This window comes from Lolium rigidum, chromosome 7 (assembly GCF_022539505.1).
Source record: "Lolium rigidum isolate FL_2022 chromosome 7, APGP_CSIRO_Lrig_0.1, whole genome shotgun sequence".
Taxonomy (NCBI): Eukaryota; Viridiplantae; Streptophyta; class Magnoliopsida; order Poales; family Poaceae; genus Lolium; species Lolium rigidum.
In genome coordinates this window covers 228,786,808-228,802,567 of record NC_061514.1, presented here as the reverse complement: position 1 = coordinate 228,802,567, position 15,760 = coordinate 228,786,808, and the positions used below count along the sequence as shown (strand labels likewise).

Sequence of the window (15,760 nt, the reverse complement as noted above, 5' to 3'; positions counted from 1 at the left end):
TCGAAGGGAGACGAAGGGGAATACCTTGAGGATTGTATGGGGATGGATTTGGCCGGCCAGATCTGTCCAATCCGTGGAGGATTTGGTGGGGGGCGGCGGAGAGGCGGCCGACGGCGGCGGTTGGAGGAGAGAAAGAGAGGAGAGAAAGAAGAGAAAGAGAGGGTCGGGCCGGGGCGGGCGCGGGCGCCACACTTAAGTGGATGTGTGGCGCCCGTGGCATCGGCGCCACACATGCTAGTGTGGCGTCCGTGGCATCGGCGCCACATGTAGAGGCTCGCCAAAACGGCTAAGTACCAGACGTCCGGAGCCCCTGGATGTTTTCGACCGAAAACTTGATATAAGTTGGCATGTGTGGCGCCGTTGGGAGGGGCGCCACACATGCTGCCACGTCGGATCGGCGGACCAGCTCAGCGTCGAGGGCGCCACGTCGGCTGGGAGAGTGGCGCCGGCAGGAGGCGCGCCACACTGGCATGTGTGGCGCCGATGTGTGGGGCGCCACACAAAAGGGTTAGATGGGTGAAATAGTTTCGCTGGAGGGTCAGTCTGTGCTTTTCTTTCACTTTTAGGTTATTTTTGTGCAAATCGCCCAAGTTCATGTACCACTGAACACACTTTTTAAGTTTTTGTATGAAAATGCACATAGGGTGCAAGTTCTTGTACCTGTGGTGCAATTACCTCCTTTATTTTTGTGAGAATGACCGAAACAGAGGAAATGGAGAGGGCAAGAAATCAACAGATTGTGCGAGAGACACGCGCGTGAGAAGAGACAAAAACGTCGGGACAGTTTTGCTGAGGCAAACGGGCCTCCTCCATCCATCTGGCTGTAGGCGCTTGTGCTTGCCACACACCCCAAATCCACCCCCACGCCGCCACGCCTACTCAAGCCAGCGACCGAGCCATCCATCCCCAACTCCCACCAAACCAATCCGACCAACCCAAGAACCCCAGCACCCCGCAGCGCACCTCCCACCGAGAACCATGGCGACCCCGTTCTGCGCCGCCGCGTTCCGCCTCACTTTTCCTCCTTCCGCACAGGTGCCGGGCTTTGGCCGCGGACGGGCCAGGCGCGGCGTGGTGGCGGTGCGCGCGGAGGCGGAGACCGCTGGAGGCAGCGGGATAAACCCGGCCATCAGGAAGGAGGAGGCCAAGGTGGTTGACACCGTCCTGGCCGGGGAGCTCTCCAAGCCGCTCACCCCGTACTGCCGGTACAGCTTCCCATCGTGTTTTCACTTCTGATTGCTTTCATCACCGTACAATAAAAACTTCTGATTGCTTCATGTTGGGGTGCAAGAAGTCACATGTTTTGTTTCAGGAGTTTCTTGTATCTGACTTTTCTACTCGTTAGAATAACTTGATCAGTACAGCCCCGTTCGGAAATATAAGTGACTTGATTTTATTTAGATACGTTATGTACACACTGAAATACGTCTAAGATATATAGACAAAACTGAGTTACTTATTTCCAAAGAGAGGAAGTATGTAGTACAACTCTGCAAGTATATAACATGATAATGTTCCTACCTCATCAACCAACCTATTCTTGTGAAGTTGTGATGATCGAAGAGGATAAGCCCTTCGAGGTATTTTGAAGAGGATAAAAGAAGTGCAGGGTTGTTAATGCAATCAGAGTACAGAGAGATTGCTATCAGCAAGTGAACTATGAGTACTTTCACACTCTTAATGAACTGTTCAGGCTGCAGCCTTTCATCTCTAATTTTGTTTTAGTTGACTTGAGCGTGCAAGACAAATAACTTCAATAGATGAAGCTCGGTTGACCTTTTTGTGCAGAGGAAGTTTGTGTCGCTTCACTGAGTGCTTCAGTAATTGATCGTTTTTACCCTTAGAATAGCCAAAGGAAAGAAAACCAAGTAAAGCTAATTAGCGGATAGTAGTCTTCAATCATCATGGCTGTGTACATGCTTTATGCACTGTTGTATTTATCTTCTGATGTTATTTTCACCATCACTACATTGAAAACTATTGCACTTGTATGACTATTTCTACCGAAACATACTAGATTTGCAGCTGAAACCCAGCCATAGATACCTTGCATGAACTATCAATTTGCGTCTATTGACCCAAACTACCTTGACTAGCCACTTAGGTCTTGATGCTGTGGATGCCTGCATTTCAGAGTTCAACTTTCTGTGGAATACTTGATTTGCATGGCATTTCCAAGTACCAACTATTACTGATTCTAATTTATATCTTTTTCACAAGGTGCTGGAGATCAGGAACATTTCCACTGTGCGACGGAAGCCATGTGAAGCACAACAAAGCCACGGGCGATAATGTGGGCCCCTTGCTTGTTAAGAAGTAGAATGCGTTATGTTTCTTTGGTTCATGTTGAGTGGAATATCTATTTGTATATTGTAATAAAGTTCCGTGTTGGAGCAAACCTTGTTGATCGTTATAGACCAAAACGAAGAGATAACTTGCGCAAAAACTGTTTCATGTAACAAATCGAATGTGTTGTGTAGTTCTTGTCTCGAGTGACATCTTGCGGCCGCCCTGGATTCCCAATTGGAGAGGAAGGTGAGGGCAGAGGACATGGGCCTGTATTAGGCAAGATAGAAGTGAAAAAAGCCCACTATAATCCGGCCAGCAAGCCCGCAGCCCCGCACGATACTTTTCAGTGTTTTTCACAGACGGAGAGCAAAGAAATCCCCATTCACGCCGTTCTGCTCGACTCCCGACCTCGCACGGCTTCCCCCCGTTGGGCAGCTCCGCCGCCGCGCGCCGCCTTGAGCATATTGAGGAGCTTCGAGCATATTCGCAGCTTCCCCCTCCCCGCCCTCTTCCCGAATCATCTCTGTCCCTCGTTCTCCTCTTGCCTTTTCCCCTTCAGTTATTCTATTTGCCTGATTCCAACAAGGAAACCCTAAAGCAATCAGTCTGCGTCGCTTCTGATCATTTAGACATGCATCTCACTCTTGAATTCGGGTAATATTTATTTCTTTTCTTTTGTTAAATTACTGTCCTATTTGTGTTAGCTTTGCCTGTTGTCGTTGTTGACGAGCTGGGTTGATGTGCGGCTTTAGGGGCGGTCTGGAGCTGCTCCTGGAGAAATCCACCAAGGTGCACAAGGTGGATGTCCCGCCCATGGACGACCAAGGCAAGGTGCTGCTCGATCGAATGCCTCAGGGGCGACTGCCTACCGCGTTTGCAGTTTGGTTGTTACAGCCTTATTACTCCGTAGTGCTAAACATTGGTACTTTTGCAGGCCACGATGAAAGGGCTGCTCTCTTGGGTGAAGTCCAATTTGATCAAGGAGCGGCCGGAGATGTTCATCAAGGGTGATTCCGTGTATGTTTTATTTTTGCGTTTGTTTTTTTGTTTGTGCAGATGATATGATGTTTCAATTAGTAGTACTGTTGCATGAAGGTGCTCAGAGCCTGGTGCTTAGGTGATAAATAGTATGAGTACTTTCATTTCATTAGTACAGATGAATAGGTAGCTGTAAACAGCGTGAGTCCTTCCACTGTTAGAAACCAAGATTCTAAAATGCATAGGAAGTTTTGGTTCTTCAGCACGTTTGTGGGATTTTGGTTGCTCAAGTTTTGGCCAAAAATTGGCAAGAAAATGCATGGGAATTGACCAAGTCCAAAAGCCGATGGCCATGATAATCTTTTTACGAAATCCCAACAATGGTCAAACTCTTGGGCACTACAGAAACATTATTATGCTTTATTTGGGGGAGAAACTAGTACATCCTCTTTAACATCATTGAAGAAATTTCAACTGCTTCTGTTGGGTTTACATATGTCACGTCTGTAGTTTTTGGTTACGTGACCCATGCTATTTATTAAGTTAATATTTCACGAAAATTGGAACCTTTCTCTGTGCTAGTATAGTTAATTTTAGCTTCCCGTTCTAAAATCGTCATGCTTGCAGGAGGCCTGGGGTTCTTGTCCTTATAAATGACTGCGACTGGGAATTGTGTGGTGGCCTTGATGCAGAGTTGGAAGATAAGGATGTGGTTGTCTTCATCTCCACACTACACGGTGGTTGATTTAATGCTTTTGTTGCCTACTACATATTGTACCGTATAAGAAACTGATGGAAGATACTGGGTTTCGTGAGTTGTGGAAAAGAAACGAAATGCATTTTCAATGCCACTATGATTTTCTCCTTATTTCACTACTAGGTGGAAGATCCATTGGCTATTGTTGATCTATACTCATAACCACTGTAACAATGAATAGTCCTTGCCTTTTGATATAGGTTTGGAATTGTAACAACAGTGGATAGAATTTCCATTCTTCGAGATCTTCTCATTGAAGTCACTCACTTGGTATCCACTTGTTCACTAGTATGAACAATAGCCAATGGATCGGAATGTTTCACCTCTGTGTATGGTTGGATTTGCTTTAAAACCAGAGGCATCCCTGGATGCATTTCCCTTACGCCCTTGTTACAACATCCAAGATCTCTGAAGTTGTTAGGTGAAAATGTCAGCTTAGCCTGTTACATGATGCATAGCTACCCTCCCAAAGGTGAAAGGGCATTGATGAACACAACAAAGCGATGATAAGTAAATTCTTGTGTCCAATTCACAGGAACCCTGGTTCCATTGGCTTTGCTGGATGGTATTTCAGGTCTGAGATTTCTTTGTGTATATGCCTCCGCCTCCGACAAACTGATATTGCAGGCCTTTTTCAAGATGATGTCCAGTGGTCTAAACTGAACACGAAATGTTAATCTGGTGATCTGGACAGACGACTCCTCTTGTTTGATAGTTTGGCTTTGTGCTACTGTTCACCTCTGGAACACAATCTTTTTTTTTTTACGGTTGGTGTCCCTTGAGAAGACAGATTACCGTGCTGTGGTACTCTCAAGGGGCGTTTTTCTTACTTAATCATAGGCTCATATCAACTTGAGGCTCATAGCTACTATCATGGTTGGAGCTGAAGACTGGACTGAAACTCAGATTCATCAAATATTCTTTGATTTCAGCAATCAACCTTGAATGTATATCTCTTCAAATTTAGTTACTTGTCCCAGAGCAATCTCAAAGTACTTCCACCATTTTTTCTTTCAAGTATGTGAGTCAATGGCGGCTAGTAGCATTTGAACATAATTCCTAACATGGTTCATTGGATTAAAATGACCCTGATTTGGCAGCCCTCTAATTTCTTGTTAGTTCAGGTACAGAAATTGATCTTGTCAGTTTCATATAAAGAAACTAATTCCTCCGGCCCAAATTAATTGTTGCAGCTCATGAGCACATTTGAATTGGATATAATATATGGCCGCACCAATTAATTTGGATAGGAGGCAGTACATAATCAAACTTGGTAGGGTGTGCATAGCATAGAGCATCGATCATTTTCAAGGCTAACGGCATTAGTCTAATAGCAACACATATCTAACTACTCCAAGATTACAGGTGACAACCACACCAGCTAGGAAACAAACGTTTTGGTTTTCTTCACTGTAAACATCGCACTCAATGAGGATAGAAAACCCCTGCAAAAATTAACAAAAGGACACAAAGGATAGAAAGTAACGTAGAGTACCATATTCACCCTTTATTTGAGAATCATCTTTGTTACGTGCATTGCACAATTCATGTATAATTTCATAAATCGTGTACAACCTTTAAACTCAGTTACATGTAGGAGTATTTTGTAAATCGTCTACAGCCCTTTAACCTCTGGTAAATGTATTTTGTAAATCGTCTACAACCTTTGACCTTTGTTACATGTATTTCGTCAACAGGTGCCTATAATCTCTCGTGATTTGCATACTTGAATGCCAAGTGTGGACCCAAAAAAATGTTAGCAAGGCATTACTCAAATGCAAGCCTCTGCGTGCCTACAAGCGATGCATAACTACCTCCCTCCGCAATCAGTTCAGCATGTGTCCCAAGTTCTATGATCTTGCCATCTGAGCAGACAGCAATTTGATGCGCATTTTGCACGGTACTCAATCTGTGGGCGATCACCAAAGAAGTCCTATCCTTCATCAAAAGATCAAGAGCTTCCTGCACAAGCCGTTCACTGGTGGTGTCCAGTGCACTTGTAGCCTGCATATAGCTTCCTTGAGTGAATACAAGGTTGGTAATCCCAATACAAGCTTATGGAAAAGGATTCTAATATGCAACGTGCTTCTTGTGAGGTAAAAAAACTATTATTTTTGGCAAGGAAATACCTCATCGAGTATTAGAATAGGAGCATTTTTTAGAAGAGCTCGTGCAATTGCAATTCTCTGTAAAACAAAGTGTATATTAGTTACAATAAAGTCCCACAATAGTATACATCAGTTAGGATATAACACCACTGATGTAATTCCTTTATCAAAGTAACGGCAACGCAAGCAATGTACATATTAAGATATCGAATTACCTGTCTCTGTCCCCCACTTAGGAGGCTGCCCCGCTCACCAACAAGAGTGTCGTAGCCCTAAATTTCAAATAAATGAAGAAATGGATTATGGGCATATCATCGGATATCAGTGAAACTAGCATCAATCAATGATAGGCTGTCGAACCTGTGGAAGGGAGATGATAAATTCATGAGCATTAGCAGCTTTAGCAGCTTTTATTATCTCATCCTTGGAGACAACGTCATCGGGAAGACCATAAGCAATGTTTTCTCCCACAGATGCCGAGAATAGGACAGGGTCCTGATTTTTCATACAAAAAAGACTTGATAGAATTAATAACTGTGAGATGGTACATTTTGTATCCCTTACTGTAATTATGAATGACTGCTGACAAAATCTAGCAGTTCAAATGAATCAATGGGATAAACTGATACTTGTGTACTACTATGAACTAGGGACTAATGGTATGAAAAGATAGGTGCTTCGTAGTGGTCACCATATACCTGATTCACTAGAGATACAACTCGAGACCATTCTCTTTTATCAAATACACGAATGTCTTCTCCTGCCACCGTGATGCGACCTCGAGTAGGCTGCAAGATTGGACCAAATCTAAAATGTTGCTACATTTATAAAACATAACTAAGCAACTGTAATATTACTATGTATATACAACAGCACCTCATAATACCGCGCTAGAAGTTGCACCACCGTGCTTTTCCCAGCACCACTAGAGCCCACAAGTGCTGTAACTTTTCCACACTCGATCTTAAGGTCAAGCCCATTTAAGACATCCACATCAGATCTCAGTGGGTAAGAGAAATGAACATCTGACAGAAATATATGAGTATGAGTTGTATGCCAATGAGCAAAGAATGTTGTACATTAGTGAAGCGTAGATTTTGTGCTAGCAGTAACACAACTTCTGGACATTTTAAGAAACAAACTCAAAAGGAAGAATCATTAAGCTGCTCTCATTAAAGTCAAACCCAGAAAATTTTACAGTTCATAAATATGTACTTCAATGCTCATGCAATTACAAGAAAACATACCCTCTTAAATTACGTCTTCAACACAATAAGTGAAACTTGAGGGTATCATGACAAGCTTATTACAGACAGACACTAAATTACTAATAAATTCAATCCTGAAACTAAATCTTAGAAAAATAAATTACACATTCACAATATGAAAATATAATGATGGAAATATATCAGACGTTCATATAATTTGGAACATACTATGAATCTGCATAGTATGGAAGAAACTGCTGAATTTATTGAATAAATATTTATAACGGTAAACTTACCTTCCAGGTGAATGTCGCCAGACCAGGCCAGATTACTACAGCTGCTGGATGATTTCAGCGCTGACATGTAATGTTTGTTAACAGTGCCCTTTTCGTGCACTGCACCATTGGAATCTTGGTTGTCTAGCTCTTTGGCTAAACCATATGCAAGTGAATCATCAATGTCCTTTGTTGACAGAATAGAATTTATTCTTTCTATAGAAGCAAATGTCCCACGCAGATCACCTAGGGTATTAACTGCTCCTTGAACCTAAAAATGCATGTCTTATCATATATGTAATAACAACAAATGAAGCTACAACAAAATACTTAAGAACCGGAATTTGCTACTTACAGCAAAGGTCAGCGTAAATGTGTAGCCAATAAAAGATGCCATGGTTCCAATAGACAACTTGCCCTGAAATAGTAAATTAGCCATACTGTTCCGATTCAGTACAAGGTTCTAAAATAAAACAAAAAGAACAGACAGTACAAGCCTTAGCGCACAAACTAAACTCGTATCATGAATGTTATATGCATTTTGATGAGTAAAAGTGTAAAGCCGAGCTGTTGCATGCGTGTATCATTGATACACATAAAATGTGTTTTCAAAGGATGACAAATGAATTTTTTCGAGAAAACGCAAAGGACTCTTTGCGTTTCATTTCATTGAAAAGATAGAAGAAGTTTACAAGCCTCCTAGGAGGTGTTACAGGGGTTTATTACAGCTAGGAAATTAGTGCACATCCCAGGTCGTTGGAAGCACGTCTCTCAGTCCCTTAGCACCAGCAGTAGCCCAGGCCGCCGCTTCGTCTTTGATGGTAGCACATAGGCTGCGGATGGAGGGCTGCTGTCCATCGAAAACGCAGCTGTTGCGGTGTTTCCAGATCATCCAGGGCACCATCAGGGTTATGGTTGCAAGTCCTTTGCGCATTGGTTTGGGGGTGTGTTGCCTTGCCACGATCCACCATTCGTTTAGGGATGCGTCGTCCTGCGGCGGCCTGCAGGACATGCGTAGCCAAGATAGTATCTCATGCCAAATCTGCCGCGAAAAAGGGCAGCCGATGAAGAGGTGGTGGATGGTCTCCGCCTCTTGGTCGCAGAGCAGGCATTTGGCATGGTGCTGCAGGCCTCGTCTGGCAAGTCGATCAGCGGTCCAGCATCGATCGATGTTGGCGAGCCAATGAAAGAATTTGACTCGGTTAGGAGCCCAACTCTTCCAAATGAGCTTCCATGAAGCGCAGTTGGTGGAGCCCTGGAACGATGCGAGATAGGCCGATTTGGCGGTGTACTTGCCGCTGTTGTGCCACTTCCAGATCAGGGAGTCATCGTCAGTGGTCAGCTGTGTGTGTTCGACGAGCTGCCATAGGCGTAGGTATTGGCCGAGCTCGTTGATGCCGATGATGCCATGTATATCCTGTGCCCAATGGTTCTCAGCCAAGCCATCGGCCACAGTCCTAGTCTTGCGTCGGCGCTTGGGGATGCAGGCGTAGAGGTCAGGTGCAATCTCACGGACTGCACGGCCTCCTATCCAGCGATCCTCCCAGAATTTTGCGGTCTGGCCATTGCCGATCGTCATGCTTGTCGAGGCGAAGAAGAAGTCAGTTTCTTCGGTGGTGAACTGTAGGTCCAGTCCGGACCAGGCTCGGTTGTTGTCGGTGCGGCTGAGCCATTGCCAGCGCGTGCGGAGGGCTAGGCTTGTCCTATGCAGGTCCTGTATACCAAGTCCGCCATGGGGGATGGGCCGGCAGACTCGCCGCCAATTGACGTGGCAACTGCCTCCATTTGCTGCGCTCCGTCCCTCCCAAAGGATGACAAATGAATTATCATATACAGATTTGATTTCAGCAGCTAAAGCCTACATGGTGCTCAGGCACTCAATTTAATCAATTTTTCATTATGATATATTTGGATGAAGCAACTGATGTGCATTGGTGAAATTATATATTTTGACAAATCGAGGCTAGTTACTATATAAGCCAGGCTAAACCTAAAAAAGCGATGAGAAACCTGTTTCTGTTCTATTTTTTGAAGTGGAGGTGGAATTGGAAGAGAAGCTTGTAAACGTTGATCCTAAAATCAATCGCTGCGCTATATGTTTGCCGTTAGCGGTGTAAAAAAAGTTATCCAAAGATCTAAACAACTAGTAACGCACTCGATAATATAATAGACTAACAGTAAACCATTCAATACCAAAACTAGAAAAAAAATCTTGAGCTATGTACTTGGCTTCAACGCTGTAGATGATTAAGTGTTGTATACAGGGAGAAGTTAGAGACATCCTAAGATTCGCGGTAAGTGGCTGGAACCAACAAGAGACATGCATAAATCCACAATAGTCAGATATCCTCAAGGTTTATTATAGGTGCATCAGATTACAGCTTGTAGAGCTACAAGAAACTGTCCATATCTACAAAATTTTCCGAGTATGGAACCCCTTTGCCAAGGCTAAGTCTTTGCATGTTATATAAGCAAAAGCAAAAATGACATGAAAGTAATTTTAGGATAAACTAAAAAAATCAGTAGAGCCTTCTCACATAGCCAAGTTGCCCCATATAATACAAGTGAAGCTACAGGGTGCTTCAAAGGATGGTATGGAAATTACCAGAACTCAACAGCACCATTTCCAGTCTTTAGAAAACATCTCAGAAAAGTAGTATCTTATACATAATCTGTTCAGAGGCTTACCGCACTGACTTTGCTACCACCAAGAATGTAAAGCGCCATTAGGGAAACATAAACTACCACTCGAGTCAATGACTCATTGGCAGCTTTCAGCACTCCTAGTTTTGTGCCGCTATTTTGAAAAGCAAGTGCCTATCAAATAAAAAAATGTGTAAGAATGTAATGAAATTAGTATAATGTTGATAAAAGAAAATAACAATCAAAAATAATATTCAAAGATTGCAAAACACAGGAAAAGAAACCCTCCAGTACAATCGAGAAGTATTTAATAGAAGTTTGGTAAGATTTTAGGTTAGATCAGCTTAGTTTTATCTATTAGTTGCATTGTAGGCTTGGGTATTCAAAGCAATTCTGCACTGCTTGGGTGTCAAGCAAAGAATAAAGAAAAGTTCCTTACTCGATTACTCCTATATTCCTTAGTCAGCAATATAGAACTAAGGAGCAACTTTAACATAATTGCAGGAATATTGGCATAACTATCAAATGAAATATACGCTATTTTACTCCTACGAGCAGAGTGAGTTATGCGTGATCTAATGATTGTAGTTTTCATTTGAATCTTTTCTCTGCGATCTGTATTTTTTATTGATTAAACAGAACCATCAATGAAATGTCACGGTGTTTGCTACACATTAGAAAGAAACATTGAAAAAAATATATTCTACTGGTTGTACTTTCTGTTTGGATCCTTCCACTGTAATCTAAAACATTTTATCTACTGCAAATGTCATCCTCACTAGAGCCCTCCCCAGTTTTCCAGGACAAAAGAAGTGCATAGACGAAGAGACATACCAAGTTGTCAAACATAGAAATTTGTCGTTTTTCACCACCAAATGACCTAACCTGCATATTATTTTTGAGTTAAACAAGGATAATCCAAGCAGTTGAACATGTGTCTAGCAATGATATTATTTTCACTGATGTACTGACAAATATGTATGAGAAACTTGAGCACGAATCTGATATATGTGCTTGGACAAAAAGATGGTACTCACAGTACGGATGGCTGAAAATGTTTCTGACACACAGTCTGATATATGTGCTTGGACAATTCCGTATGATTTAAAGGTAGGGACAGTTGACCTCTTGAAAATAGCTGGTTAAAGAAACTACCATGTCAAAGGATAAGTAAATAATTTTGAGGATATGTGAACACAAAATGCCACTTTCACAAAGCATTCCTTTCAAAGGGTGCAATATGTTTATTACTCCCCCGACCCTAAATACTTGTCGCAGGTTCAAATGAATCTAGACACATTTCAGCCTACATTTTTTAACTAAATCTGCGACAAGTATTTAAGGACAGAGGGAATACCAAACCTTGTAAAGTACAAACTAATTCATCTACTCCCTCCGTCCAAAAATAGGTGTCTCAACTTTTTCTAGATACGGATATAATTAAAGTGCGTCTGTATCTAGACAGAACTAAGACACCTATTTTTAGACGGAGGTAGTACTTTCAACCCAAGAAAATATTACCGTGCGGAAAAAATTAAAATTATTTAATATAATTGCCTAGAAACTAATTTCACTTATTCAAGACCTAAGATGTAAAATCCTGGAAGTCTGCAAAAAACATGGTGATGGTCTGTGACAACAATATCAACAAAAAGAGAAAATTGCAAATAAAACATCTTGCAGAGCCATGTGTTTGTCTCTTGGCTGTTTCAAAAAGACCAAATAATTCTACGAACAATCAGCTGGCATTTGATAATTCATGATTCTAACAGAAGTTTCAACATTAAAATGTTTGAGAACTTGTTGAGGACACATATTTAGAAGGTGAGGTTTTGAGCATATGATGTAATGTTCCTAGACATCCAATAGTAACGGGAAATCAGAAATCTAATACTCGTACCAAGATTGTTTTTGAACATGAAATCTAATACTCCTTCCGATTCATATTAATTGTTGCAAATACGGATATATCTAGATCTAGAATGTGTCTAGATACATCCACACTAACGGCAAGTAATATGGATCGGAGGAAGTACCAATATTATATTCAGGCTCTTCAGAGGTTCGAAACCACGGAAAGGAATAGGACTTGCAGAATAAACTTCCAAAATTAGGTCCTACGAAACCTAATTTGCTTATTAAGCACAAATAGCAGCTCACTTTCAAAACATATTGTAACATTTCAGACTGATGAAAGTAATTCTAGCCCTGAAGCAAATGAGTATAGTAAGAAAAACAAAGGACACGTCACATTGGCAGAGATAGCTTTTAGAAAATTACCAACTATAACGGAGACAGAGACTATAAGGAGTCCTAGAACAGGAGCAAGCTCAGTGGATAACGTGAAAAGTATACACAGTGTTCCAGTGATCTGAAAATAGAATACGAAAAACGCTTTATAAGACAGTCAGACATGAATCATGCTTACTAAACTAATCAAGTTTATAATATGAAAGGAATAGCAGGTAATCAGGTTACAGGTCAACAATGGTTAGAATTGAAGTCGGTATTTAAGCAGCATTACAAATAGCCTTGAGAGATTATGTAATTATACTGATCAAACTTGTTAGCACTTAGCAGCATCAATCTTACATTCTCATAATTTAAAGTTTCTTGCCTCAGTGAATGCCCTTAGCCCACGGTCTCTTGATATGTTGTCACTTACTACACCCTTCAAAGAACCCAAATCGGATGTCAACAAACCAGTTAACTCGCCAACCTGCCATCAAATGATAGTAAGATACTTGTGTGAAGAAATGAAGCAGACCAACTATTGCCTATTGGTTGAGGCAATAACAATAATGTATCACCACTCCCCCCCCACCCAAAGTATCTATGGTTGACACTAAAGTTAAGTTAAACAAATCCGAAAAAAACATCATGGTCTGACTTGATAAAGATGAAATGATGGAATAACTTCTTGGTATCTATTAACTGGTTTGTGAGAACTCAGAACACAGGTGTATGTGTATCCATCAAGACATCTATTGATTTATTTACATAAATGTAAGAGAAGTGTACCTTCGTACGAAAGATTACGCAATACAATTTTATCAGAAAAAACTAAATCAATGTCATTGTACTATGATTTGTGAAAAAGAAGCAAGATATTTTTCTCTTTTTCTAAGTTGTATCCACAACTTAGAAACCTTTGCTCAGTAACCTTTTTGATACTGAGATGTGGTTCTTATTAAATTTTCAGCACGTACTATTACTTACATAGTACAATAATAGTTACATATCAAAATTTAACGTCTTGCCTGAGGTTATATGAGCAAGTAATATTTAACAAATTTCCATGCACTGTATTAATTAATTAACGGGTACAAATATTTTGAATTGCATGGGAAACATCGTATACAAATATTTTCTCTCATTAATAATTGTGAACATCGTATAAAAATTAGCATACCTTGTGACGATCAAAAAATACCATCTGCAGGAAAATAAAAAACAAATACGTTGTTAGCATTTAAAATAACATGATAAGTACATGAGAACTAATATAAATTTGTTTAGTATGCCAAAGTGGCACAAGATAACCTTGTAAAAATGTAACGATTATTCAAGAGAAAAGGGCAATGAAATTGGCATAGTAAAAAGAGTTTTGCAGGTTATGAACTAATGTATCACTTCCCAGCAGCGTAATTAGTTAGCTACCGTTCAGGTTACATAGTATAGATAGATAAAACCATATCACATAACATCAGCATGCACCAGTGTTAATTAGCACACAACAGGTTTTTAGTCCTTATAACTACATCTTATAAAATGCCTAAGCTAAGCATAGTTGGGTCCACGGAAATACTTCCAACTACCTTTCTGCCACCTATAAAGTGCATACTATGCTGCAGTAAAAGAGCTGGCTCAGCCTGGGAATTGAATAGCATGGATAAACCATTTTCATCATAACGCAGAGACTAAACTGTGCATTTACATGTTAAGTAACAAATCAATGTTGATCAACTGTCGGCAGCGCTAGTGGACAATCTACATATTTGCATATGAACTGAAATCACTAGCTTGTCCCTTTTTTTAGAAACTTTAGCTAGCTCTATCCCTTCGAGTACATCCGATAAAATTTGAACGATGCAGAAATCACTAGCTCCTTAGCAAATGTAAACAATTTCATCGTTGAGACATTGGTGGACAGTAGTTCAGTGGCACTTAATGCTTCTGATTCAGCACAATCACGAACTAAATCAGCTAGCTAACCACAGAAATGATAACAACAGGGGCCTGAGCTGGCTAGATTAGGTAGACGTGAGGTACGAGAGGTTGTTTTACTTGGTTCAGGTCCTCCTGTTGTTCCGGAGCTGACTAAGGATGATTGTAACCAAACCTTTGTTTCGTGATGTGATACAAGCTGAAGTTCAAATAAAATAAAATAGCAAAGATAATTCTGTAGCAATAGTTGGAAAAGCACACTACCATGCTTGGCTAAGTTTGAGAATAACATAACACCAAGCAACCAAAACTGTGATATGGATGACTTCCGCATGCGACCTTGGCCGCAGAAACTACAGCATTATGTTCCTCCAACGTTTACCTTTTGGATCAGAATCCTCCGAAATATCTGGCTCCTCAGTCTGCCCATCACTTTCTCCCAGATCACCGTCATGTTGATCACAAAGATGATGGTAAATATCGGCTCCAGCGTATACAACACCGCGATTTTGGACAAGAGCCCTAGTAGAGGCTCGGACCCCCTCCCAATCAGCGTTTCGAAGAACCTCCCTGCGAGAACATCCAACCGCCGCATCTGAGAAACGGGCCAGCATCCATCTACACCGGGGAGCTGAAGGCGTATATATGCGTACCTGAGAAGAGCGGCATGGAGAGCGTGCAGGTGGTGCAGGCGAGGAGCGCGGCGAGGGAGATGGCTAAGCGGGCCTTGTGCTGCGACAGGAGGGCCCAGACGCCAGCCCAGGTGACGGCGTCGGTAGTGGAGATCGCGGCGGCCACATCGGCCGCCGCCTCCGCGGCGTCAAGGGAGGGGGACTGGTAGGCGTCGGGGCCGGGTGCGGGCGCCGAGATGTACGCATGGGGCGGGCGGCTCAGGCGGAGGCACTGGCGTCGGCCGGGCGCGGGGACGCGGGACGCGGTGGAGAGGGAAGGGCGGCGGCTGCGGCGGCTAGGGTTGAGGATGGGGCGGCAGGGGCTGAGGAGAAGGCGCGTGCTCCAGCTGGAGACCGCCATGGCTTCCCTGTTCTCTTTTTTCGCGGTGGAGTTTTTGGTTCGTGGGGATAGCAAGCAAGGTGGGGCGGAGAGCACAAGTGCACAACACCAAAGATAACGGATAGTTCGAATTAGAGAGTTTCTTTTCTTTAATTATTATTACTCCTATATATATTACAGTAAAATGAAATGCTCAAGGCAAATTACCTGCTTCCCTTAAGGGCCTCTGGAGTGGAGGAATTTTATATGAAATTTGGAGTTATTCTAACCAATAGAAAATTTTCCTTTGGAAGCCTTTTGGATCATAGGACTGAGGCCATCAAA

General features: G+C 42.1%; 3 protein-coding genes across 3 annotated transcripts; 2 read left to right on the top strand and 1 right to left on the bottom strand.

Moving 5' to 3' along the window:
* Nucleotides 1-872: 872 nt before the first annotated feature.
* Nucleotides 873-2,446, top strand: LOC124675657 (CDGSH iron-sulfur domain-containing protein NEET). The gene is made up of 2 exons (XM_047211719.1): nt 873-1,205; nt 2,221-2,446. The coding sequence occupies exons 1-2, from the start codon at nt 979-981 to the stop codon at nt 2,318-2,320; spliced, it is 327 nt and encodes a 108-aa protein (XP_047067675.1). The 5' UTR covers nt 873-978; the 3' UTR covers nt 2,321-2,446.
* A 442-nt stretch (nt 2,447-2,888) lies between these two features.
* LOC124676508 (ubiquitin-related modifier 1 homolog) lies at nt 2,889-4,279 on the top strand. Its single transcript, XM_047212553.1, has 4 exons — nt 2,889-2,943; nt 3,042-3,120; nt 3,224-3,306; nt 3,895-4,279. Exons 1-4 carry the CDS (start codon nt 2,921-2,923, stop codon nt 4,010-4,012), a joined length of 303 nt encoding a protein of 100 aa, XP_047068509.1. The 5' UTR covers nt 2,889-2,920; the 3' UTR covers nt 4,013-4,279.
* Nucleotides 4,280-5,501: 1,222 nt separating this feature from the next.
* Nucleotides 5,502-15,521, bottom strand: LOC124670193 (ABC transporter B family member 28). Its single transcript, XM_047206705.1, has 16 exons — nt 15,079-15,521; nt 14,808-14,995; nt 13,671-13,694; nt 12,876-12,977; nt 12,539-12,629; nt 11,296-11,396; nt 11,093-11,143; nt 10,304-10,432; nt 7,971-8,033; nt 7,637-7,886; nt 7,009-7,157; nt 6,831-6,920; nt 6,493-6,627; nt 6,348-6,404; nt 6,154-6,210; nt 5,502-6,028 (listed from the first exon to the last, which is right to left on the bottom strand). Exons 1-16 carry the CDS (start codon nt 15,455-15,457, stop codon nt 5,792-5,794), a joined length of 2,103 nt encoding a protein of 700 aa, XP_047062661.1. The 5' UTR covers nt 15,458-15,521; the 3' UTR covers nt 5,502-5,791.
* Nucleotides 15,522-15,760: the final 239 nt, after the last annotated feature.